General features: G+C 48.2%; 1 protein-coding gene across 1 annotated transcript in view; it reads left to right on the top strand.

Annotated features, from left to right (window-relative positions):
- aacs (acetoacetyl-CoA synthetase) overlaps positions 1-25759 on the top strand; it is a 45698-nt gene extending 19939 nt beyond the window's left edge. The window contains exons 9-18 of the mRNA XM_030359077.1: positions 887-967; positions 1992-2116; positions 8438-8502; positions 9911-10033; positions 13770-13883; positions 14291-14416; positions 14536-14605; positions 15610-15668; positions 17336-17538; positions 25544-25759. Of these exons, the coding sequence (XP_030214937.1) occupies positions 887-967; positions 1992-2116; positions 8438-8502; positions 9911-10033; positions 13770-13883; positions 14291-14416; positions 14536-14605; positions 15610-15668; positions 17336-17538; positions 25544-25681 (1104 nt within the window). The 3' untranslated portion in view covers positions 25682-25759. The remainder of the gene's footprint in view (positions 1-886; positions 968-1991; positions 2117-8437; positions 8503-9910; positions 10034-13769; positions 13884-14290; positions 14417-14535; positions 14606-15609; positions 15669-17335; positions 17539-25543) is intronic.
- Positions 25760-27739: the final 1980 nt, after the last annotated feature.

Below are 27739 nucleotides of genomic sequence, written 5' to 3'. Positions count from 1 at the left end.
AATTACTTAAGAAACTAAAAATCTCTGTTTAGCGAACTCAATCATGTATATGTGTGTATATATATACTGTACAGTATATGTGTGTGTGTGTGTATGTGTGATGAAGCTTTCTTTTTATTAGATAAGACCAGTCTCTCTGTCTCTCTGTCTCTCTCTCTCTCTCTCTCTGTGTCTCTCTGTCTCTCTCAATCTCTCTCTCTCTCTCTCTGTCTCTCTCTCTCCCTCCCCCCCTGTTACATTCACACCATAATGAGGTGACACTATAGTATGGCTGAAGTAAACCTTTGCAGTGACCCTGTCTGTCCACTCTGGCGCCACCAATTAGCCCCGGGCTCGTTTGGCCGCTGTTCCCTGCTGCGGCGGGACGCTGCTGGCCTGCTGGCGGTGGCGTGCGTGGAGAGGGCGAGCGTCTGTTCCCCTTACGCCCTCGCCGTGGCATACAGATTCATATTAACCTGAAACCCGGGTGCAAAGAGACCACGAGACATACAAACAAATGCATCTGTGCACACACACACACACACACACACACACACACACGCTAACACACACACACACACACACACACACACACACACACACACACACACACACACACACACACACACACACACACACACACACACATAAGTCTGCGCACACCTACAGTTGAGTTCATGATTGCAGGACAGGGTGAAAGCCTGGTCACCCACATCGAGCGTGATTACGCATTGATAACAATAAAACAAAAATTATTGTTACCTCAAATGTCAGCAGCCTGGCTAATCAAAGCTGCATGGTCAATAAAGGGATTACATGACCTGTGAAATTATTATTATAAATTTATTAAATTAACATGATCCGTCTCTCTCTCTCTCTCTCCCTCTCTCTCTCTCTTTCTCCCCAGGGGACACTTATTCAACATCTCAAAGAACACATTCTCCATGGCAACATGACCAGCAGCGATGTCATCATCTATTACACCACGGTAGGCACAAAAACAGAAACTGATACACGGAAAGAAACTTCTGCCAGCCGTCCAAAAGCAAACCCAACAAGCCCAGCTGCTGCTTCCTGCTCTGACAAGGGTGTTTTCGCATCTGAAATGCGAAACCTATCCAAACTTGTTCCTTAACCCCCCCGAAATGTACACAAATGCTCTGATCTCAGAGACACCCGTCAACGCCTGAGCGCACTGCTTGAAGGCGTTCCTCAAGGAACCCATCCCGGTCCCTTGATGAATCCATTATAACTTGTTGAAGGAAACGGCGGCAGCTCATACAAAGAGTTTCCGAGTGGAGATTACATAAACGATGAAATAGCAACAGGCGTGGAGAAGCGGCTCACGCCAGGCCTCCCCAATAGGTGCTTCCTCAATTACACCCCCGAAACACGCATTCCCGCACGCTCCAGCGCTCTCATCTGGGCCTCCGCTCTGGCTGAGCGCAGATGAAAGGTGTTGTCTTCAATGCTAGCTTGATTTAAAATGTTCCCCTTGAAAGGGGCTTGTGTTTGTGTAAACTGATGGTGGTTGGAAGCCGGGGCTCAAAGCTTATGCTATGTGCCTCACAAAACCAAATCAAAAAGCCACACAGCATGCCTGGCACAAAGGCACTGTTGTCAAGTGGAAAATCGTTTTTTGTTTTTTCTGAAAGACTCCGGAACTCCGGAAAAGTGCTTTTTCTGAAGGAGTAAAAAAAAAAAGAAAGTAGAAATCCTTTCTGTATTCTTTATCCTGTTCATTTGATGTTCACACCGAAGGTACGCACACACACACACACCGTTGTTCTGCTGGATTACAATCATTGAACTACACACACTCACACATAATTTGAAACACTTTGTTGACGATGAAGCTGTATATGCATACATGTGTTTATGCATATCTAACTCTGTGTGTGTGTGTGTGTGTGTGTGTGTGTGTGTGTGTGTGTGTGTGTGTGTGTGTGTGTGTGTGTGTGTGTGTGTGTGTGTGTGTGTGTGTGTGTGTGTGTGTGTGTGTCACTGTACAGACGGGCTGGATGATGTGGAACTGGCTGGTGTCCTCTCTGGCCGTCGGGGCTTCGGTGGTTTTATATGACGGCTCACCGCTCGTCCCCACGCCCAACGTACTGTGGGACCTCACAGACCAGCTGGGGTACGTTGGTGGAGATAGAAACACACACACACACACCAGTGGCGGCTGGTGGTTTTTAAAGTGAGGGAGGAAGGACTGCGCGCTTGGTTGCCATTGGCCTGCTTGCACTGTTGGTGTATGGTGGCATAAGAATGTGAGACTCAAGTTGTTTCAGGGTGTTTTGGTGAACTACAAAATAGCAGGGAGGGAGTTATGTTAACAAAATGTATACAAAGCCACCAGTGGCATCACTGTAATTTGAGAAGGAAAGGATGCAAAGCATATTAGTCAAATCAGGCCTACTATTGATTTGTAAAAGTAAATAAAAAAATCTGGGCCTATTATTGCCCTCACTGACTGAAGTTATTTGTTATTATGTTTATTTTCAGTTACAATTGCTTGTAATGCTACCAGTAAGTCATGCGTACCTAGCAAACCATGTAGCACTCACAACACTGACGTTGCCATTACTTCTGATGACCTTGATTTTGGGAAGTGGTCTACCTCTTTCTGAATGAATGGAATGGTTTTTGTAATAAGACGTTAACAATGTCCTCCGTTTCCAATGTTTCCATTGTGCATTTAGGATCTCGCTATCGCAGATTTCACTTACTCTGCGTCTCTCAGACTGAGCACCGCGGCAATGCAGACCGGGTTTGTTATCGACAGCGTTGCCAGATTGGGCAGATTTCCCGCCCAATGATAATTTTTCCAGCCTAACATGGTTAAAAGTAGCCCAATTGGGTGGGAAATCTGACCAATCTGGCAACACTGCTCAACATCCAGGGATCCTGCTTATTGGTTCATAGCGCAGACGGATAGATTTTTGCGCAAATCAGACCCCTTGAGGTCCCACCCACTCAGAGGAGGATTTTCCTCCTCTCTCCCATTGAAACCCATGTTATCCACCGGCTGCCAGTACTTTCGGGAAAATGAATGGGAGTCAATGGCGGCGGAGGCAGGACGTTCCTCCCTGAAGTAATTGTCAATAGGCGATAGGGGGTGCTAATGTCCCTTTACCCAGGGAAACGAACATTATATATTCAAAGGCAATATAGTAGTCATATTTAAGGGCATTAATTCATTACAATAGTCGGGGCAATCTAAATTTTTTATTCTCAACAATGTTAGGGAGGATCTTCCTCCCTCTCCTCAATGGAGAAGCCTCCACTGGGATATACACATACGCACACACACAAGCTAAAATAACGCACACACACCCACACCCACGCCCACACCCACACCCACACCCACACCCACACACACACACACACACACACACAGAACGTATACGCATATACAGACACACACACGCACACAAAACACACACACACACACACACACACAAAACGCGCTCACACTTGCACATATATACACACACAAACAAAAAACACAGGCATACACACTCTCTGGAAGGTTCAATTTAAGAAATAAAACCATAAAAATAATAATAACATGAGTTCAGTCGGGTCATCTAGATATTGGGCGTTTAGCTTTAATAACACTGCAAAACGATGTCATCTTGTTTTTCTCTTTCCCGTTATGGGGAAGAACATTGTTACCCGAGCAACCGATGTGTTAAGGACCACAGACACAGAACTAATTATCACAAAAAGCACTGTTCTCGAACAACACTGGGTGCCGCGTCCTCAAGATATAAACTTTCACAGCATCCTCCTTTTTTATTCAACCAAACACTTGGCTGCGAAGCGTGTCTTTTGAGAGCAGCCCAAGAAGAGCATTTTGTAGGCAGCAGCAGCAGTGGTTTCCTCTCCCATCGTGCCCAACAGTGGTGTCCACAGGAGCAGAACAGAAGCTCTGTTCCTCCTCCTCCTCCTCCTCTTATTCAGCTTCTTCTTCAGTGTCTCAGATGTTCCTTCACTGTCCCAGCAGGCTCGTACTGAGCATGCTCGGTGAGTCTTGCCTTGATGTATGAAGGTTTAGCACCAAAGGCTATAGTGTTGCTGGCTCAGCGAAACCCATCCTTTACAAACGAGTGGATCTCCAGGCTCAGGAGACGGACACCCCCCCCTTCAGCGAGGATCAAATATTATCATAAATTGGCAAGTTAGAGAGTTCTCCCTGAGACACTCAGTGGCTAACAGACAAAAAGTCAAACAAAGAATCTATGTACAGTGATTTGGAACCATAAGGATTGACCCAATCTACCAAATAAGAAGCAGTGAACTCAAGTAATTACAAAACCTGACTAGGATGCTTTAAAATGTGTATGAAATGTATCGTTCTGAAAACCCTGGCTGGCTGGATGGATAGATTAATAGATAGGTGAATGATGGATGGGTAGATGGATGAATGATGGGTAGATGAATGGATGGATGAATGGATGAATTGTTCTGTAGATGGATGAATGATGGGTAGATGGATAGATGGGTGATTAGATGGGTGGATGAATGAGTGAATAGCTGGATGGGTTGGTAGATGGATGGCTGGAACTGGGTGGATGGATATACAGGGGGATGGATGGATATAAAGATGGATGGATTGATATAAAGATGGTATTGGGTAGAAGGATGGATATATAGACAGCAAACGCTGTCCCCCTCCTGTTCTCTACACTGATCCATCCTCTTTGTGGCTGCTAGGACACCGTGGAAACGGCTACCTTTCCAGTTGCTGTCAGGGCGCCGTGCCGGGAGATAAATGTCCTCCATGTGCGTTTTGGAAATGAACGGCTGGCTGAAGCGGAGGCGGCTAGCTAGCTAGCGGGGGAGGCGGGGACGCTAAAGCCTAGCCCGAGCAAGATTCATCTACGTAGAGGAAATCAATGAAGGGGCCCCTGCCATTAACCGGGAAAGATGGATGGAACGCCTCGGCTCGGAGGAGAGTCTTGAAGCAATTAGGTGTCAAGGTTGCCCTGGCCTGGACACATTTTCCAGATGATGCCGTTGTGTTGGGAATCTTCCGGGAAAACGCTTCTTTCTCTTTTTATTTTTTTCGCTTTGTGTGGATGTGGGTTTTCCTAATTGGGGATAAATGTGTCAGATCGTCGGCGCTTGCAGCAGCACAGGGAGACGTAAACCTCCTTGTTTAGATTCTTATCAAACTTTATTGGACACATTTTTCCTGGTAAAAGGGGCTCGGGTCTAGTTGCCCATTGAACCGTGTGTTGCACTCCTCCCGCAGATTTGCATTTGCTGCGGACGGAAAAATCTGTTCTAAAGTCACTTTGTAGAGCTAGAGCTAATGCTCCAGTAGGGCTCTCAGCCTCATCTTCAGCTGCTAAACTCTGGCATAACACGGTGGTGAGTGGACGGGAGGTAGGGAGAAAAAGGATGGATGGGAGAGAGGAAACAGACGTGGGGAGAGAGGTTGGAAGAGGAGACAATGGTTAAGGGCGGAGGATGGGGTGGGCGGAGGAAGTGAAAGTGAAACTGAGGTGGGATTTGTCGGACCGGCTTTAATGCACAACAAAAAAGCTCCCGGATGCACTCTCTCCCCTAAAACTAATTAAAACACCTAAAAACCCTTGGAATCAAAGGAGAGACCTAGAGTAAAGTGTGTTTAATATACAGAGCAATACAGAAAACATAACAGCGGTCTTTAATTGACCTGGTGCAAAATCTTATAACATGAGCAGGAATGCTGTCGAGGGCATTTCACGTTCAGTGACAAATACACAAATACTTAATGTACACACACACTCTTACATAAGACCAGCACGCACCAGGCATCTGTGCACGCACAAATTCTGTGAATCATTCACAAAAGTAGATTCAGATACGGGCCTGCTACCCCATCCATACACACACAGCGTTGGACTCATTCTCCATCCTAAGCAGCTCATTAGCCACACCTGGCTTTCTGTTTCAAATCGAAAGTGATCCATAGTTGTCATGGCAGCTAACAATAAATAAACTGTAGACACAGGCAGGGGGCAGAGGTGTCAGAGTGTGTGTGTGTGTGTGTGTCGTGTGTGTGTGTGTGTGTGTGTGTGTGTGTGTGTGTGTGTGTGTGTGTGTGTGTGTGTTTGTGTGTGTGTGTGTGTGTGTGTGTGTGTCTTAGAATCGTAAGGCATTGGCCACATTTCATGAAAAATTGTAGACTCTCATATCCGTGCTCCCACGACTATCTTCCTTCTTCAGATTAGTTGTTCATTTGCTGTTATTTTTCCTGATTGGTCCTCCCCCAGCTCTGGCTTTCAGAGTAAGAGTACTCCCGACAGTGACACATGATTACTCCATTTCCCACGAGGCTCCGTCTGCCCACTTGATTAGCTTGGCTTCTCTGACGTCCTCTGTATTGGGCTGCATCCTTTTGTCTTATATATATATATATATATATATATATATATACAGTATATATATATATACTTGACAACTTCCACAAAACGATTTGCGTTCCTAGTGATTCATGAAGAGATCACACACACACACACACACACACACACACACACACACACACACACACACACACACACACACACACACACACACACACACACACACACACACACACACAGACGCACACGCACACGCACACGCACACACACACACATATCGAAGCAAACAGAAATGGAGCCAAGATGGACAACTGTGGTTTTGAGACGGGCAGACGAGTAGTTGAGAAGGACCTCTGAGGAAATGGAACCTTAAATCTTCCCCACTCCGAGGAGCCCTCATCTCAGAGTGGCAGACACTAGACCTCCATCTGGATAGGAGGGTTTGGATAGACGTGGGAGTGGTGCCGCTGGGCAAGGCAGTGGCGGGCACCACGCGCTACACCAGTGTGTCGTGTCACTCACCTCATTCTTTCCCAGATATTACTTTTTCCTGACCTTTGCCCTTATCCCCAACTAACCCTGTTCAAGTTGCTCCATCAGTCTTCTATTTAAAGTCATCGATCGGATCCTTCCCTCGGGGGAAGAGGGCTAATCACAGCCCCAGGCACCAATCAATTCATGCTGCTGACCAATCAGATTCTGGAGAAAGTTGAGGCGAGAGGAAAGCTAGATATGAGTTGATTGGGTGCGAGGAAAAGATGCATGCACACTATTTCAGTCAGTTTTCAGTCAGGACAGACACACACACACACACACACACACACACAGACACACACACACACACACACACACACACACACACACACACACACAGACACACACACACACACACACACACACACACACACACACACACACACACACACACACACACACACACACACACACACACACACACACAAACGCATGCACACACACACACGCACACACACACAGGATGGGACTGAACATTGTTCTACACAACGTCCGCAGAAAGCACTGTGATGGGAAAACCGCAATTCTGCTGTTGAATTTCATTATTCGCTGCAATACACTGTTTGTACAGCAGATGGCGCAACCATTGTTTTTTACCTCTGCCTGACGTGCAAAAAGCATTACAAAACCATCAATATTGAGTTTCTCCTCTGATATTGTCTCAAGACCCAATGTTGTCCTCCATAATGGGCATTTAAACAAATCAAATTGCTGATTAACACTTCCATTGAATTTTGAGTGATTTAGTCAACTTTGTCAACCATAGGAGATGAATGGATAAGACCTTCATATGTTCATCCATCAGATGGGAAACATCCCCATAGACACACCCACTAACCTGCACATCCCCCCACCTTACACTTTGCACAGAAAATAGGATTGATACAAACCATCAACTAAAGGGCGACAAATAACACATCCTATAGTGCTCCTCCGGGTTGTTGTGTAGGCATTCCGGACGCACATCCTTCAGATGGGCGTGAGAGGACCGAGGCTGGCAGTGTGTGACCGCAGCCGCCCCAGCGCTATAGAGGACACACACACGGGCTCTGATCCCAACGCCAGGGTTCAATTGTGTTACCGCCGTATTATTGTGGTCTTATCCGGGGTTAGATGTTTTCCAAGTCCTATACAGTGAGATGGATCTGAAACGTGCATGCACCCACTCGCTCACTGACACACACTCGCTCAATGACAAACTCACATTCTCACACAATCGCATGCACGCACGCACACACTCGCGCACACACACACACACACACACACACACACACACACACACACACACACACACACACACACACACACACACACACACACACACACACACACACACACACACACACACACACACACACACACGCATTCACACACATCAAAGTGTTTTACTGCATTCTACTCTTGGCTCCTTCCCCGGAAAAAAGTGTGTGTTGAAACGTCTGCTAATGGTTTCTAATGTGCTTGTTTGTTAAGGATTGCATTCACTATCTCAATGTAACGTAATCAACATACATTATAATCAACATTCTGTCTCACGCCCTCTCTCTCGCTCTTTCTCTCTCTCTCAGCATCACTATCTTTGGTACTGGAGCCAAGTGGTTATCTGTGTTGGAGGAGAGGAACCTGAAACCTGGTGGGCAACACACACACACACACACACACACTCACTCACTCACTCACTCACTCACTCACTCACTCACTCACTCACTCACTCACTCACTCACTCACTCACTCACTCACTCACTCACTCACTCACTCACTCACTCACTCACTCACTCACTCACTCACTCACTCACTCACTCACTCACACACACACGGCTGGTTGTTGCCAACCCACCTTTCAGTTCTGTTGGCATCACAGCAGAGTGTATTTAACACATTGTATTGGAAGTTTAAATATTAAAATGTCTTTGGGTTTGGATATCTGTCTGTATGTGTTTTGTTCTCTTTGTGTGTGTGTGCTTGCACAAGTGTGTGTGTGTGTGTGTGTGTGTGTGTGTGTGTGTGTGTGTGTGTGTGTGTGTGTGTGTGTGTGTGTGTGTCTGTGTGTGTCTGTGTGTGTGTGTGTGTGTGTGTGTGAGAGTATGTGTATGTGTGTGTGTGCAGCTCCGGAGGGTTAAGGGTTGGGTAGGGGGGCTCCTTCCCTGGCTGTCCCAGCGGAGAGGCCCTTTCCGTCGGATGACATTTGGGTTGGACAGCTGGAGGTCTGGTGGGGGGTACCAAGAGCCCCCACTCTGTGTGTGTGTGTGTCTGTGTGTGTGTGTGTGTGTGTGTGTGTGTGTGTGTGTGTGTGTGTGTGTGTGTGTGTGTGTGTGTGTGTGTGTGTGTGTGTGTGTGTGTGTGTGTGTGTGCGTGTGTGTGTGTGTTCTTTCACTATTTCTTTGTCATGCTCAATATGCATTTATCTGCTTAGGATTTTGACTCATGATTTGTCGATTTGGAAAAATATGTGTTGTTGATGCATTGAATACTGGTTATTTTATATTGTAATCTCAGTCTAATGTGGGGTGAATGTCATTTTCTTATCATGTCTCTCTCTTTCTCTCTCCTTCTTTCTCTCTCTTTCTGTCTCTTTTTGGTTCCTCTCTGCCTCTCTATCTCTCTTTGTCCCTCTATCTCTATCCCCCTTTCTCACTATGTCTCTATTTCTCCCTTCATTTCTTTGTATCTGTTTGTCTCTGTCCCTGTTTCTCTTTATCTTCATTTATTAATTTTTCTCTTTCCATGTATGTTCCCTTTCTTTCTATGTCGCCCTATGTCTCTATATCACTCTTTGTCCCTCTTTATCTCACATTGTTATTCTCTATGTCCCTGTCTCTCTTTATCTATCTATGTCTTTCTATGTGTCTTGGTCTCTCTATGTCTCTCTCTCTCTCTCTCTCTCTCTCTCTCTCTCTCTCTCTCTCTCTCTCTCTCTCTCTCTCTCTCTCTCTCTCTCTATGTCTCTCTCTCTCTCTCTCTCTCTCTCTCTCTCTCTCTCTCTCTCTCTCTCTCTCTCTCTCTCTCTCTCTCTCTCTCTCTCTCTGTGTCTCTGTCTATAGTGGAGACCCACAGTCTGCAGTCGCTCCACACCATCCTGTCCACCGGTTCTCCTCTGAAGCCCACGAGCTACGACTACGTCTATGGCTGCATCAAGAGCACTGTGCTGCTGGGCTCCATCTCAGGTACACACACACACACACACACAAACACACGCACACACACACACACACACACACACACACACACACACACACACACACACACACACACACACACACACACACACACATACACACAGACACACATGCACAAGCACGCACAAACACGCACATGCCCACGCACACACACACACACCTTCGCATGTGCTCAAAACACACGAGTGGAGCGAGTTTTTCAGGTGCAACACATAAATTGAAATAAAGAATTAACCCGCGGCAAACTGGGTGGTTTGTGTATGGGTGTCAGGGCTGAGGAATGCTCCCTGTCTCCAAAACTGAAGCTCTTAACATTAAGCCGGGCCTGACTGACCGGCTGACATATCGGACACACGTTGTCGTCTCCATGTCTGAGGAGGGGTGTGCGTGTGTGTGTGTGCGTGTGTGTGTGTGTGTGTGTGTGCGTGTGCGTGCGTGCTTGGGGTGAGGAGTGTTTGGGTATATGCGTGTGTTCTTGACAACAGCAGGTCTTGTCCCAGCCAGCTTCCTTATTATTGCCAAGGGCAACGGCAGGAGCTTACCCAATTGGCTGCCAGCCGACCTAACCTTGACCCCCAGGGTCTTTGGGGTTGTGTGTTTGTGTGTTTGTGCGTGCATGTGTCCTTGTTTGTGTGTGTAATTGTTTGTGTGTGCGTTCTTAAGAACAGCAGGTCCTGCCCCAGTCAGTTTCTTCCTCGTTGCCAAGGGCAACTGCAGTAGCCAAACCCATAGGCTGCCAACTGCCCTAACCTTGAACCCCAGGGTGTGGGCGCGTGTCTGTGCATGTGTGTGTGTGTGTGTTCAGATAATCCCAACATATGTGACTGACTGGTGACACATGTGAATTGACGTGTGTGTGTGTGTGTGTGTGTATGTGTGTGTGTGTGTGTGTGTGTGTGTGTGTGTGTGTGTGTGTGTGTGTGTGTGTGTGTGTGTGTTTGTGTGTGTGTGTGTGTGTGTGTGTGTGTGTGTGTGTGTGTGTGTGTGCGCGTGCGTGTGTGTCTTTGTCTCCTGTTGTGGGGTGTTGGGGGGTTTTAACACTTTGGATGCTGGATTCTGTCCATCCTAATATCCTCAGATTCTCCTCCTCTGTCTTCATCCTTTCTCTATTCCTTTTCAAACATTGGTCAACCCTTCTTTTAGTTGTTTCTTTTATTTTCCTAGCAACCATTCCCAAACTATGCAGCCAATGACAAACCACACAGTTCATCCTAACCTCTCATATTAAAGAGTGAGTTGTGAAGAGGAAGAGAGCAAGAATAAAGAAAAAAACATCCAAAGCCCCCTCAGTGTATTGTCCCTCCTTCCCTCGGTTTCAACACCATTGAGATGATAACACTGGCTGCGTTCCAAATCGCATACTCTTACTTTTTACTTTCAGTAGGTACTGCAGCTACCCCTACAAAGTACTTATTGTTGCAGACAGTATGCATACAATTGGGACATATTCCAGGTTATTTCACTGATCAGCACACCTGTAGTGCCACCCGTTGACTCTTGCGGGCTCAGTCGATGACGTATCTTCTGCGGAGGAGGAGTGTGGGGCAGAATAGCCCAAAGCACGCTGGCTTCCATACTGCGAAACGCGATGTGATGTTTGGCGACATCCTGGTGTTTTTGGCATAATGTATTTGGACGTACTACATTTTTTCTGGCACACTAAATAGTATTGTGTTGGACCTCAGGGTGTGCGCTTGAATGTGATTGACAGGCAAGCTGTATTTACCCAACCAATCAGGGAAGAGTTTCCCTGAGCGGTCAAAAAATTTCACTCACTGATCGCTGAGGGGCTTTTGGATTTCATAACAAATTACGATAATTACAGGTCTTTAATCTTACCTACAACCCCTTAACAGGCAGGTTAAAACCCTTTACTGCTGTGGTTGAAATCCTTGAAAATCCGTTGAAATCCTGTTCAACAAACTACCTTGTGAAATATTTGATTCAACCCCAAATTCACTACAGGACGTAAAAGGTCAAAAATGCAACTCCACAACTTTACCCTCATCTCGTTGGCCAGGATCTATGAATACAGATAGATTGACGCCAGCTAGAAGCTATAAAATCTGTCTGCCAAACCCGTAGACTTCTGCATCAGATCTCAAAACCTTCAGAACTAATGTTTTCACGAAAAAACACGGTGTAAATCGGTGACGCACATCAACTCAATCGTTGAAAACAAAGTCATTACTGTTAAGTGGCAACAGCTGTGATGCCAGCACAGTGCCTAGTCTACAGCGAAAACACTTTGACAGCCGCAGATATAGTGTGGATAGTGCGAACTAGCCCGGCGCCCAATGTAAGGACATATATGCAGATGTTCAGCATGTCTTCAAAGACCCACTGCGCCCCAGGACGTAGTTCTAATCTGGTTTCCCTGCCGTAACTGTGACCCAGAAAGCTCTAGAATAAAACTGAATGCCGGGTCGTAAAATGAGGCTAGGTGTTTTCTGAAACTGAGCAGACGTGTATTGTTTCTGCCATCGTTCTGAGGCCCAGCAGCAGAAGAAGGAACTTCCTGATGGTGGGCTACTGTTAGCGTCATGCTACCAAGTATTTGCATATGTCCGAGTATGGTCCAAGGACAGACGCTGGCACCACCACTGCGCTCCTGCCAAGGAGCATATTTGTTACCAGAACACTGAATCAATGCTCTGATTTTTGGTCCACCCGTAAGCTTCTAACGACAAATTTAACACTGGAAGAATTCGATTTTAGGAGGAGCGGGTCTTTTAATGTCCACTTCTCCGATGCCTGATAAACTGCCGATTATGCTGCCGAGTTTCCCGGCCAAAACAACGGTGGTTTCTCCCTGAAGTATAGCTTCTCCCCCAGGAGACTATACTCAAGATACACAAAGTGTAAAATGTATATCATGAATACGTGATGAAGGCAGGAATTTTGCCTTCATTATGTTTGTATCATTACTTGAAATTGTTTGCCGACAGCTAAATCAAAGACTGGGTTTGTTATTGTCTTTGGAGCGGTTTGGTCACTGGAGAACGGTGGTGGGGGGGACTGCGCTTAGTGTGGTGTGAGGTGTGTGAGGCGAGGTATCTCTTCACATTTTACATTGTTTAAAACAATTACAACCAAAGTGGTGGATTCAGTGAGTTATACTGCAGAAGGTTTAATTTATAAACTCTGTGATGGTACTAACATATCTTCATTAGATTATATGCTTTACTAGCATATAGTGATGTAGTACAGGTTTCTAAAATTGGGCTATTAAATAATTGCCTTTTTGAAGTGATGTAGGAGTTGCATTCGATTGTGTTTATAGATTGGAAGTGTTTCCCTGGTGCCATGGGTAATGTAGTCCACCTGGGAGTTATTCTGTAGACACCAGTACTGACAAGTCTGTACCCCACCCATCAGACTTTAATGTGTTTGTAGCCGTTTCTATGTTCTCACTGTGTGTGTGTGTGTGTGTGTGTGTGTGTGTGTGTGTGTGTGTGTGTGTGTGTGTGTTTGTGTGTGTTGCATAGGTGGGTATAACATGTAATCTCAGTTGAGAATTTTGTGAGTGTGTTCAAACCGTGAGACAAGATATTTCCTATTACTCTTGGGAGCCAATTAAAGCCTAAAAAAAAAAAAATGGTGTGGACACACACACACACACACACACACACACACACACACACACACACACACACACACACACACACACACACACACACACACACACACACACACAGTGCTAACCCAATGTCTCTCCCCTCAGGCGGTACAGACATTGTGTCGTGTTTCATGGGTCAGAACCCCAGCGTCCCGGTGTACCGCGGTGAGATCCAGTCCAGGAACCTTGGCATGGCAGTGGAGGCCTGGAGCTCTGAAGGTACTGTGTGTGTGTGTGTGTGTGTGTGTGTGTGTGTGTGTGTGTGTGTGTGTGTGTGTGTGTGTGTGTGTGTGTGTGAGAGTGAGAGTGAGAATGAGAGTGAGAGTGAGAGTGAGAGTGAGAGTGTGATTCCTCTGAGCGAATGTTGCAAGATGAAGCACGAAATACGCACTTGGCCCAAATAAACATTAAGAAGGCATTCTGCAGAGGAAGGGCACTGGAGACTGCAGGTGTACCAACAATCTGTTGTTCAGTACAAAGACTTTAAAACGACCCTATTCTGTGTGTGTGTGTGTGTGTGTGTGTGTGTGTGGTGTGTGTGTGTGTGTGTGTGTGTGTGTGTGTGTGTGTGTGTGTGTGTGTGTGTGTGTGTGTGTGTGTGTGTGTGTGTGTGTGTGTGTGTGCAGGTAAGCCAGTGTGGGGGGAGAGTGGGGAGCTGGTGTGTCTGAAGCCCCTCCCCTGCCAGCCCACACACTTCTGGAATGACGACAGCGGCGCAAAGTACCACAAAGCCTACTTCTCTACATACCCAGGTACACACGCACACACACACAGAATATGTTAGTTCTAAATAACAGCACTCACATCACACGCACAAATACGGTTTGATGATCCCACCCTTGACATGTACGGTGTGTGTCTGTGTGTCCAGGTGTGTGGGCCCATGGGGACTACTGCCAGATCAACCCTAAGACCGGTGGCCTTGTCATGCTGGGCAGAAGGTAAGCTCATTCATTGTTTAAAGGGGTGATGTTATGCCACCATGTGTGAGTGTGATTAGCATTACCAGCCGTTTGAAAATCTGCCTTTTCCTGTGTTTTAGTGACATCACAAGTGGGAGTGTCCACCTAGATGTATGATGGATAGATGGGCAACATTTGCTATAGTCCACTAGACAGACCAGTTGACTGATCAATACAGCATACACCTAACGGCCTGATGTATGGGTGTTTTATTGTTCGAAATTCTGTTTATTTTCTGTTTAATTCTGTTTTTTAAGGAATAGATACTTTGATTTATTTGTTAAAATAACCATAATTTCTAGAAATTGAAGGCACACCCTACGCACGCCGCCGACAAATCGCAGTCAATCTGCTTGGCTTATGTGTGATTTGACGCTCCCTGCAGGTTATGATTGGTAGAATAATGTTTGCCAATTACAATATTTAGTTTTCCGCATAACTCTGCAATTCTTTCATGCAATCCAAATTATTTTGGAATTGTTTGATCATACACTAATAAAGACAATGTGTTTCAAATGTGCTGTCATTTGGACCTGTTGATATTTAAACGGAGACTTAAAATAAAAGTTTGAAAGCAGTTTGAAAACCTTTGACATCTGGGCGCACCAAAATTAAAATAATACCTAAAACCTTGAAAAGGTATACTCTGTGATTACCTAATAATAGAGGTATTGCATTGGGCTGTTTCAGAATGTGACAAACGAATGTCATCACCTGGAACCAATATGATCAAAACAACCAAAGTGATGGCAATAACCCGCTCTTCACACTGGCCTGAGTTTGATTGACTGTCTTGATATCACATTTTTTTCTACTCTTAACTTCTTTATCTTCGATACAATTTGCCTCACAGTACTGTTTCACCACATGTTTGTCTCACTGCTTTGCATTGGGACCATGCATCCGATTGCAGGTTATTTTATAATCCCTTTTCAATTAAATCCTCAACTCTGAACGTGTTCCTTCCCATGTTTGTCTCCTAGCGACGGGACCCTGAACCCCAACGGAGTGCGTTTTGGAAGTTCGGAGATCTACAACATTGGTGAGCATGCACGCTCCAAACTCATTATCCTTGATTTTATTACTTTTTACACACTAATGACAAATTATCAGATTTGAGACCCTTTCCGGACACAGTCTTTCCTTGCAATATTCCGGAATATTTCCGGCATGGAGTCATGTGTGAATGGGAACAGGGATAGATAATCCAGGGATAGATACAGCGGCACTGCAAATCTGCCTGCTCAAGAACGAGTCTCATCAGCGTGTGTGTTGTGAATGAAAGCAGGAACATCGCTGGGAGAGGCACAAGAAGGGTTACGGTCGTCTGATGGGATACACTGTCACATGGAGCGAGGAAGCCAAGGACAAGACTCTGCTGATTACCTATTATAATCTGCGTCTGTCTATTTTAGCACGCCAATGTTTTTCAGGTGATGCGATAACTATAACAATACAGATTATTTTATGAGGATCGTCTGGACACTCACTGACTGATTCTGAAATAAAGGTGCTAGAGACTTTATACGCAAATGGATTGTGTTGCATCACCGCCAACTGCTAGACTGTTCTTTGGCCCGTCTATTCCAGCATTGCTGAGCCACGTGTAAAGGGCAGGAGACACAAATTTTACCCAACGTAGCTGAATGGGGAAATAGTTCAAATCCGTCATTTTGCTGGAAAGGTTATCCAGGCTATTAAGTGGTAACCATAAGTGAAAGAGGTCTCATACTGTCAAAACCACACCTTTATCCTTAACATCATAGGGAAGGAAGAGGAAATAAGTCTTCACATTAGCGTGCCATTATGGCTGGTTAATTCCTCCATGAGTCGTCTACCCCCACTGCCATTGGCTGATGCCCACTTGGAAGCAAGCCCAGGTCAGGGCCTCTATATCCTGTGCGTGTGTGTGTGTGTGTGTGTGTGTGTGTGCTCAATGAGGGGGTCTTTGGGGGATGGGGGTACATCTGTCATTTGGCAGATGTACCACCATACGTCCCCCCGTCCCCCCTCCTTCCTACCCCCCACACACACACACATACACACATTCCCGGATGTGTTGAAACCTGCTGTGAGAGGGGCGTGGCTACTCCTGCTACCATGGTGACCACCGGATCCCGATGCGCTCCGACGGCCCCCTGCTTCGTTGGAGGGGTACGGCTCCTCAGCACAGGGCTTGTGGATCAACTGTACTCCGTATGACACGGATGTAGACTCAGAGGGTGTCGATTTGCCTCCTACAGAGATGGTGGTCATTGTTGGTATGTTTGCATTTGTCTATTGCCAAAAGGCATCAATGTTCAGTACTCAATAAGCACCACCGAGCACCAAAGACCTTAAGAGGAGGTTCATGCCAGTGTCTCCCCCATGAGCAGCACAGGTTGGTCAGAGATGCCACTGGGGTCAGGGGGCACAGGAAACAATACATAAAGGGACAAACTCAAACTTATAAACTTTAGAGATGACAAATTGTTTTGTGAATTGTAGGATTAACTGCCAATATCTCGTTATATTTGTGATCTTCACATTGATCGGCCATTGTTCAACTGCAAATCGAAATGTAATCTGGGATGTTTCTTCTACCCCTACACTAGCACTTCCCCAAACTGGGGCACGGTGTGCAAAACGGTGTGGCCGTGTTGGGTAACCGCTTTGACAATTGTAATTAACCCCGTCCTCTCTCTCTCTCTCCCCCCCCCCCCCCCTCAGTGGAGGCCTTCGAGGAGGTGTGTGACAGCCTGTGTGTCCCCCAGTACAACGCGGACGGGGAGGAGCGGGTCATCCTGTTCCTGAAGATGGCCCCCGGCGAGGCCTTCTGCCCGGCCCTCCAGCAGCGCATCAGGGGCCACATCCGGAGGGCCCTGTCGGCCCGCCACGTCCCCGCCCTGCTCCTGGAGACCAGGGACATACCGGTAGGACGCCTCTGGTGTTATTAGGGGCTCTCTGAAGGGTTCTATTTCATCCTTACTGACCGCCAGAGGCGGTGCATTAAGCACTGGATTTATCCGTCTCGCGCATGCGCAGTTCGAGTACCTATACCAACAAGGTCACATGTGACCCTTGTGACACTGGATTGGCTATTTAGCCCGGTGTTGACAGAGGATCTGTTCCTTTCATCTTCTCGCAAAGACGCATGTAGTAGTACCGCTTGCGGATAGCGTATTCGCTTTTTGGAAAGGATCGCGCTCCAGACTGTGTGCAGCATCGCGACCAAGGGTCGGAGCAACGGGTGAACTCGTCCTCCAGGGGCTGTTTGTCTGTACAGCGCTGAAAGGCTTCCTTTGAGTAGAAGCTTCCAAGTTTTGTTAGTAACACTTTTGTTAGAAGAATATATATATATATATATAATTCGTTCAGTCACTTACCGGTGAAGGCAGCGCTCTCGCGTCCTCTCCCGGCAACACTGCTGGGATTATTTTCACTACTGGTGGCTACATTGTACAGTTCGCTCCCTTCCAACGCTTGTAGCTGCTAATTGATAGCTCCCTGATAGAAACAGCTCGGCTGTGTTCTGGGTTACCAAATTTGTTTGGTAACACTTTTGTTTAAAAAAAAGAATAAATAATTCCGGTCAATCACTTACCGGTGAAGTCAGCGTTCTCGCGTCCTCTCCCTGTAACACTGTTGCGTATTTCTTTCGGTCACTTACCGGTGAAGGCAGCGCTCTCGCGCCCTCTCCCTGTAACACTGTTGCGTATTTCTTTTGGTCACTTACCGGTAGGGCTTTGACTTTTGCCCAAAAATCATATTCGAAGTTCGTTTGTTTATTAATATTAATATTAGAATATATTCGAATATTTATTAATATTATTTTGACCATTAAATGCCTTCAGTAATACCTGGGCTGAATCCGAATACTTAAGGTACGGCCACACCAACCGCATTGCTCGCGTTAGGGGCGTTGAAAATCGGCATTTTTGCATAGGGAACCATTGGTCTAGGCGCGGTACACGCGTTGAAGCGTTGAAGCGTTGCGTTGGGGGCGTTAGGCGCGGCAGTTGCACGTAATTACGCACGTAAACGCAGTAACGCGCCCAACGCACCAACGCCCGGAGTTCAGAAAATTGAACTTTCAACGCTCCAACGTGTGACGCTTAGCCGCGGTAGCCAATCAGCGTGGAGCTTGACCCGACGTCACTGGCAGAGAGTAGTGAGCTTGCACAGAAGCATACGGCCGACATCTTTCTTTATTCTGGGTGGAAATAGTAACATAGTTACGCCATTAAATGCGTTTATGGAAACATTTCTAGCGAGAAATGTGCATTTTACTTTCATAATGTTCGCTCGGTGAATGTGAAGGATGTTTGGTTTGATAGTTATGACGAAGAGGGAACGCTCCGTTCACTTGCATGGACAGAGTGTCTGGTTGCTAAGCAACCTCAACGTCTTGGCGGACTGCTTCTCTGCTGATCAACACTGCGAATGCTGGAAACACACCAGACACACCATGTGAAGTTATTTAACCCGATTATTGTTATTTATATCCGAGATTATTTAATCTAACCCGATCTAAACTCTATCACCCAAACCTTGGCGGCGTTTGGGTTTCCTACCTCGGACTCCAGCGCAGCCACGGCGACATTTTTCTTTATTCTGGGTGGAAATAGTTACATAGTTACGCCATTAAATGCGTTTATGGAAACATTTTTAGCGAGAAATGTGCATTTTACTTTCATAATGTTCGCTCAGTGAATGTGAAGGATGTTTGGTTTGATAGTTATGACGAAGAGGGAACGCTCCGTTCACTTGCATGGACATGGACTCATCTAGCTGCGTTGGCGCGTTGACGCGTTGGAAGCGTTGAACCACCACACACTGGTCAAGCGTCAGGTTAGGCGCGTTACTCGCGTTGTCCAACGCGAGTAACGCGGTTGGTGTGGCCGCACCATTAGAACATACTATTTATGTTCAGTGTCTACTACTTGACGGTCTACAGCTATGTGTAAAACGCCCAGAACGGTCTACAGCTATGCGTAGAACGCCTCTGAACGCTTCCGAACACCGCCGAAACTCCACCGGATGTTTGGAGATGACGTGTCTCCCCTCAGATGCCGGCAAAATTACCTTGATAAGTTACCTGTTTTCCGTCTTGTCATCGTTGCTATTAAATTAAAAATGTCTCTTTTTACTTAATTACTTACTTTACTTTTTTACTCTTTTTAATGTCTCGTTTTTCGCCACTTTCTATGAAGTCTTTCTAAGCCGCTGTTGGTAGTGTCGGGTCAGCCATCTCTTCTTCGTTCGTTACCAGACTCGTAGTCTGGTAACGTAGTGCCCTACCGTTGTATACTGTGGCGGTAGAACGTATTCGGAAACGTTTTCCGTACTACACAATGCACACTGAGCATTCGGACGCGCTATATTTGTGGCGTACTACAAAATGCATACTATAAGTATGAGTATTCGGATTCAGCCCTGGATTGGGTTTTGCGAGGTTTGTTTACCGGCGTTGCTATGGTTACCGGTCTTGCGTGTTCCAACGGTTTATTATGTTTCTAATAAATCGCTGTCTAATCAATACTTCATTCACTGCCTCTTCCGTGGTCATTACAATATTATGAATAGACTGCGTGGGGTTCTCCGACGTCTCTCCCTCTTGGCCTGCCCATAACAGGTTCGAATATTAAGGGCTGCCTAATATTTGTTCTAATTTTGATTTATTTTTTGATATTCGAATTATATTCGAATCACGAAGTTCGAAGTCAAAGCCCTACTTACCGGTGAAGTCAGCGTTCTCGCGTCCTCTCCCTGTAACACTGTTGCGTATTTCTTTCGGTCACTTACCGGTGAAGGCAGCGCTCTCGCGCCCTCTCCCTGTAACACTGTTGGGGTTTACTTTTCAGTCACTTATCGGTGAAGGCAGCGCTCTCGCGCCCTCTCCCTGTAACACTTGTTTCTTTTCAGTCACTTACCGGTGAAGGCAGCGCTCTCGCGTCCTCTCCCGGTAACACTTTCTTGGCTTTTCTTGAGTTAGTAGCTCCCTGGTGAAGGCAGTGCTCCCTCTCCCAGTGTTCTGCTGATGGCTCATATGTGTGGCGCCTGTGTGGCCCTCCTTGAGCCTGACGATGGCCATGATCGCTGCCCCTCTTGCCTCGGCTTCGAGCATTTGAGGGAGGGCCTTACCGAGAGGGCCTGTATGAACTGCGGCTCCATGCCCTTGGCACTCAGGCTGGCTAGGCTCGCAGCGGTGGAACATCCGGCAGCCGTCGACCTTCCATTAATGGCGCCACTTCCTCCAGCTCAGCCCGGCCGTTCAGGGCGTCGGGGTAGAGCAGGGCCTCCCCCCAGGAAAAGGGCTAGGGACGAGCTAGCATCCAAGGTGGATCGCTTGTCGTCAGACATGGTGAGGATACAGGAACTCCTCCTGACCCTGCAACCTGGGGCAGGTGGCGCGGTGGCTGACATCCGGCCTGACCCTTCCTTGGGGGATGTGCCGGGCACGGACGATGTCCTGTCGCTGGCGGCATCGGCTAACCTCTTCAGTGAGGGTGTCACGGTGGAGGGAGCCTCAAACGCTTTTGGGGAGGCCTCCCGCTCCTCTGCTCAGAGCTCTGGGCACAGCACAGAGGGTAACCCCATCGGGGCCATCATCCGTACGGCCCTGGCTCGCCTGGGGCTTGATGCTCCTCAGGCAGACTTGGCAGCCTAGCGCCTTTTTCAGGCGCAGCCCTGCCACAGCCCCTTTCTCTGTCCCTCCTTCGGAGGAGTATTTAAAGGAGCTGCACGTCTGCTGGAAGGATGCCAAGGCTCTCCCCCGTCCTTCTTCCAGTGCTCGGGCCTTGGCTGCCATGCGGGATCCAGCGCAGTATGGGTTGGGTCGCATGCCACCCGTTGAGCCCGCCATTGCCTCCCTCATTTTACCCCCCGATCAGGCCTTGCGGCCGGATGCCAGGTGTCCTCGGCCCCAGTGCAGGGTCACAGACGACCTGCTCTCGAAGGCCTATGACGCAGCAGCGCGTATAGGGGCGGATTGGCAATTCCCTCTCCCACCTAATGCTGGCGCTCTCGACCTCGCTGCAACAAGCTGCAGTTGAGCCGTCTACGCAGAACCTGAGTGATGCGTCCCTACAGGCCTTTGCCCTCATGTCCATGGAATTGGGGCGTGTTATGTCCACCCTGGTCCAGACTCGCCGCCAGGTTTGGTTGGCTCAGTCGCCCCTGACGGAGACATGCAGGAAGGCCCTCAGAGCCGTGCCAGTGGTACCGGGGGAGCTGTTTGGGTCAGCTGCCCTGGAGACGCTGGAGCGAGCTGCCCAAGCTTGGGCCTTACCGAGAGGGCCTGTATGAACTGCGGCTCCATGCCCTTGGCACTCAGGCTGGCTAGGCTCGCAGCGGTGGAACATCCGGCAGCCGTCGACCTTCCATCAATGGCGCCACTTCCTCCAGCTCAGTTCGGCCGTTCTTGGCGTCGGGGTAGAGCAGGGCCTCCCCCCAGGAAAAGGGCTAGGGACGAGCTAGCATCCAAGGTGGATCGCTTGTCGTCCGACATGGTGAGGATACAGGAACTCCTCCTGACCCTGCAACCTGGGGCAGGTGGCGCGGTGGCTGACATCCGGCCTGACCCTGCCTTGGGGGATGTGCCGGGCACGGACGATGTCCTGTCGCTGGCGGCATCGGCTAACCTCTTCAGTGAGGGTGTCACGGTGGAGGAAGCCTCAAACGCTTTTGGGGAGGCCTCCCGCTCCTCTGCTCAGAGCTCTGGGCACAGCACAGAGGGTAACCCCATCGGGGCCGTCATCCGTACGGCCCTGGCTCGCCTGGGGCTTGATGCTCCTCAGGCAGACTTGGCAGCCTAGCGCCTTTTTCAGGCGCAGCCCTGCCACAGCCCCTTTCTCTGTCCCTCCTTCGGAGGAGTATTTAAAGGAGCTGCACGTCTGCTGGAAGGATGCCAAGGCTCTCCCCCGTCCTTCTTCCAGTGCTCGGGACTTGGCTGCCATGCGGGATCCAGCGCATTATGGGTTGGGTCGCATGCCACCCGTTGAGCCCGCCATTGCCTCCCTCATTTTAACCCCCGATCAGGCCTTGCGGCCGGATGCCAGGTGTCCTCGGCCCCAGTGCAGGGTCACAGACGACCTGCTCTCGAAGGCCTATGACGCAGCAGCGCGTATAGGGGCGGATTGGCAATTCCCTCTCCCACCTAATGCTGGCGCTCTCGACCTCGCTGCAACAAGCTGCAGTTGAGCCGTCTACGCAGAACCTGAGCGATGCGTCCCTACAGGCCTTTGCCCTCATGTCCAGGGAATTGGGGCGTATTATGTCCACCCTGGTCCAGACTCGCCGCCAGGTTTGGTTGGCTCAGTCGCCCCTGACGGAGGCATGCAGGAAGGCCCTCAGAGCCGTGCCAGTGGTACCGGGGGAGCTGTTTGGGTCAGCTGCCCTGGAGACGCTGGAGCGAGCTGCCCAAGCTAGGCAAACCAACCTGCAGCTGTCGGGTCTTCACAGGAGTGTGTCCGCTCCTGGCAGGCCCCAGGGAGCGGCCCCGGGGCTGCCCCCCGGGGCCGCTACCAGCCACCACGCTCTTACCCAGCGCGAGAAGAGCAGCCCGCTGACAGCTTTCGCGCCCCCGCCCGCCCATCGCCCGGGCAGCCTCGGGCCGCGGAGCCTCACCGGTACCCCTCCAGAGCCGATAGAGGCCGGGGGGCCAGGCGCTAGGACCACGGGGCCGGTCGTCGGCTGTTTTTCCCAGCAGCAGATCAGTTACTGGGCTGCCTGTACTATAGACCCCTGGGTGGTTTCCACCTTAACCCGGGGGTACGAATTACAGTTCCGACGCCGGCCCCAGGCCTTCGGCCGGGTCAGGATGACAGTCGTCCGCGATCCAACGAAGGCCGCAGCTCTGGCCCAGGAGCTATCCGCCCACCTGGCCAAGGATGCGATCGAGCCAGTGGACCCTCAGTTACAACCCGGGGGGTTCTACTCGGCGTACTTTCTGGTAACCAAGAAAGACGGCGGATTCAGGCCCATTCTAGACCTAAGGGGCCTGAACACGTTTTTAAAAGTTTTACCATTCCACATGCTCACCTCCGCAAACACCCTGAGGGTATTTGCCAGGGGGGAGTGGTTTACGACCATAGACCTGAAGGACGCCTATTTTCATGTGCCGGTTGCGCCACACCACAGGCGGTTCCTGAGGTTTGCCTATCGGGGCAGGCATTACCAATTCAGGGTACTTCCCTTCGGGCTTTCCCTCTCCCTGAGGGTTTTCACCAGGGTTGTGGCGGCAGCCCTCGCACCCCTGCAGACGCAGGGCATGAAGGTCCTGCCGTATCTGGACGACTGGCTGGTCTGTGCGCCCTCCAGGTCCCAGGTGGCCCAGGACACGGCCTGCCTGCTGTCGCACGTCGCCCGGCTGGGCTTGACGGTGAACCAATCAAAGAGTTGCCTGGACCCTTCCCAACGGGTTACCTATCTGGGGTTGGTCCTGGACTCTGTCACTGTTGCGTTCCTGCCAAAGGTGCTGCCACACAATCACCTTAACCAGCCCATCCAGTTAGCACGCTTTGACCCCCCTTCTGGGGAGGGTGGGTCTGAGCTGCTGTGCCCGGTGCGGGCCCTTAGGGCTTATATTTCTGCTACCGCCGGTATTCGCCAGTCGGAGCAGCTTTTTGTTTGCCATGGTGGCCCTAATAGGGGTCGTGCTTTAACAAAGCAGAGGCTGTCCCACTGGATTGTGGAGACCATAACGCACGCCTACGGGGCCAGTGGCCGCCCCCCGCCATCCAGGGTGAGGTGTCACTCAACCAGGAGCATCTCAACATCATGGGCTGCCCTGAGAGGGGTGCCCCTGGGGACCATCTGTGCCGCGGTGTCATGGGCGTCGCCTAGCACATTATCCAGGTTCTACCGGGTCAACGTTGCCACTCCCCATCCAATGGGCGTGGTCCTGAGGCCAAGCTCTGCTGTCTCTGGTCAGTAGGGTGAGCGCTTCGATTCTTCGTGACGTTGTTGGTATTGGCCATCCAGTGCTTAATGCACCGCCTCTGGCGGTCAGTAAGGATGAAATAGAACGCAGAGTTACGTATGTAACTCCGGTTCTATGAATCCTGGATGACCGCCAGAGTTACAGGTCACTCAGAAGTCTCGTGTTTGCGAGAAGATTCTGGGAACAGATCCTCTGTCGACACCGGGCTATATAGCCAATCCGGTGTCACGAGGGTCACATGTGACCTTGTTGGTATAGGTACTCGAACTGCGCATGCGCGAGACGGATAAATCCAGTGCTGAATGCACCGCCTCTGGCGGTCATCCAGGATTCATAGAACCGGAGTTACATACGTAACTCTGCGTTTGAAGGATCAGCAAGTGACTATTTTGTGACTTTATTTCAAAATTGTAACCAGGATCAATCCAAAGCAAAACGATTTTACTATGATTACATCACTCTTCATGAGGAACAGGTTGTTTTAGGTTTTCTTTAATACATCGGAGATCAGTTGCTTTAATAAGCTGTCTGACTGGATTTGGCCGACGATTACTTCTGTTTTTCTGCTTCACGACTTGGGTTAGCTGTGATATCTCTTTGTGATATCTTAATTGCTTAATTTCACTTTTTAACCTGTATCCATCTTAAAGTAAACAACGCCCTTCCATTCATTTGTAGCAAATAGCACATTTTTTGAGTTTCCTCATAATAAAATCATTGTAGTCTGTGACGATGACAAAGAGTTGTGGTCTGGCTCCCAGTGCCCTCCTGGTCTCCCCTTGAAGGACAGAAACCCTCTTCCTGTGCTCCTTCTCAGGGGGTCTTCCTTGATGATAAGGGTTGAGCTTCTCCTAGTCTTTTTAAAGTCTATGTGGCTGTCGAATAAGATGGCCCCTGACCCCTGTATGGCCCTGACTGTGACTCAGGCCTTTACAAACCCATCGGGATAGTCCCGATCTGAGCCGCGGGCTGACTGTGTCCCTCCGTCTCCGCAGTACACCCTGAGTGGGAAGAAGGTGGAGGTGGCGGTGAAGCAGGTCCTGGCCGGCCGCGAGGTCACCCAGAGGGGGGCCTTCTCCAACCCCGACTCCCTGGACCTCTACAAGAACATTCCAGAGCTGCAGAACTACTGAAGGAGGAGGACGCAGGGGTCCCCTGGTCCAGAGCCCGCACCCCCAGACCACAGACGGGGACGGGGTCTGGGGGTACAATTCCAAAAGGAATATTTTTTTATTCCTACACTGGGAGAGACTTTTATTTGTTGACTGGATCTGCTGAGGCATACCCAACAACAAAATGATACATATTTTTATGCGATATGTTTGAAATAATAATGCATTCAATGTATGGATCAGGTGGAGAGTTTTATGTTACTTGGTCTACAGCTTGCTGGCTCTCCGTGCTTGTGATCAAAACGTTGTGCTTCGAATGAGTTCATAATGCAATCTGCACACAGAAGAAGAGAAGATAATTGATATCTAGTGAGCATCTTTTATTTTTAATTCATACAAACCAGTGGGCTCTCGATTCCCAGTGCCCCCCCCCCCCCCTTCCTAATGGGACCAACAAAAACTTAGTGTGTAAGGTACATACACATTTCTGAAAGCCGTCGGCAAGCCTTAGCTTCCGCTGGTAATGCCACGTTGTGGTGAGTTAGTTTTTAATTTAGTCATTGTAGATAGTGCTACTAGTTATTCTATCTCACTAACTACTTCTGGTTTGTCCATAGCAGAACATTGTTCTGTTAGTTTTAAGTGCATCATGGTCTTGGTACTCAATTTAGATGTAGATCCGTACAGGTGTATTTATGTGAACCTCAACAATACCTGTAACCTGAAGGTTACACTCCTCAGAGTGTCGAGGTGTCCCTGAGCAAGACACCTCACCCTGACTGCTCCCGACGAGCTGGCTGTCGCCGTGTGTGGTTGACTCCGCCGTCGGTGTGTGAATGTGTGTATGAATGGTCGCCTTGGACAAAAGCGTCTAATGAATGCCCTGAATATAAATATAATAACTAAATCCTGAAACTGTTTCTGTGTGAATATTATGCCAACGCTTAGGAGAGAACAATTTTGCATGGTAACAAAAAATAAGTGGGGCCACTGATTGAAAGGGAAGAACCGAAGACGTGGTTTCAATTCAACTGTGTGCATGTAAACATCTTGTTTTATTTGCCTAGCCTGTGTTTCGGTCCGGTATTGACTTTAAAGTTTTTCTCAGTCGCTTTGGTACATTTCTCGAATCATCCTCAACATTTGCAAAACCGCTAATGTATTTCTCAAAACAATTCATGCAAATAGCAAAACACCATGGATTTATTGCAAAAGCCAGTCTCTTGCTCAAAATCGTTAGTTCATCCCTCAAAAGTAAATATCTGTCGATGAACATGTCAGTGCCATCAGAATGACATGTCCTTGTGTCATTGTGTACGAATAAGACAGTCAAATTGCTTAGTCATGTTGTCAATATAACAGTGTACTCTGGAGGGATGTTTTGATGTAAACTTTGGCTAAAGTTTCGAAGACAATTATTGTAAATTGAAAGTTACACCTTAGTGTATGTGGGAGATTGATTGCAAGAGACTGGACAAGATTCACATTTACGCTTTGGCTGTCTGTACTGTAATCTGTTGACAGACTGTAAATTGTACATGCAATTAGGAATTACAGTGCAGTCTTCCTACACCTCCTGACGTTCCTGTCTGTTGGGCCACAAATTCTCATTCTCACGCAGCCTCACTCCTCTTTCTCTTCTTCTTCTCTCTGGCTGTTGAGCCCGTCCAATTCCTTGTCCTTCCATTGTCAGACGATGTAACATTGTGTTATGCACTGGTTGATCGTTGGTTGATCTAACACTTCACACATTTCTTTTTTTTAGAGAAAGTCAAGATTCACCTGGTAGCAATTTACCAATTCAGGACCGATTTAGAAAAAAAGTCTCATGGAAATGTATAGAAATATTCTTGACATATTATGACAACTTGTTCTACCATTTTGCATGTGAAGACTTATGCAATGAAATAATGCCTAAATGTTTTGGGGGTGAGTCCCATTACACTACATTTTGATCTACATGACATAAGCAATTGATAATGTAAGAAAGAGCAGAGAATTGTACATAATCATTTGCATGAATGTACCAAAGCATTTGCAGCTTGTTCAAATGAATGAGAAACTGCTTTTTTGTTCTGC

The sequence above is a fragment of the Gadus morhua genome, chromosome 6 (assembly GCF_902167405.1).
Source record: "Gadus morhua chromosome 6, gadMor3.0, whole genome shotgun sequence".
Taxonomy (NCBI): domain Eukaryota; kingdom Metazoa; phylum Chordata; class Actinopteri; order Gadiformes; family Gadidae; genus Gadus; species Gadus morhua.
Note: the sequence above shows the minus strand (reverse complement) of the source record. Positions and strands in the feature narration are given on the sequence as shown.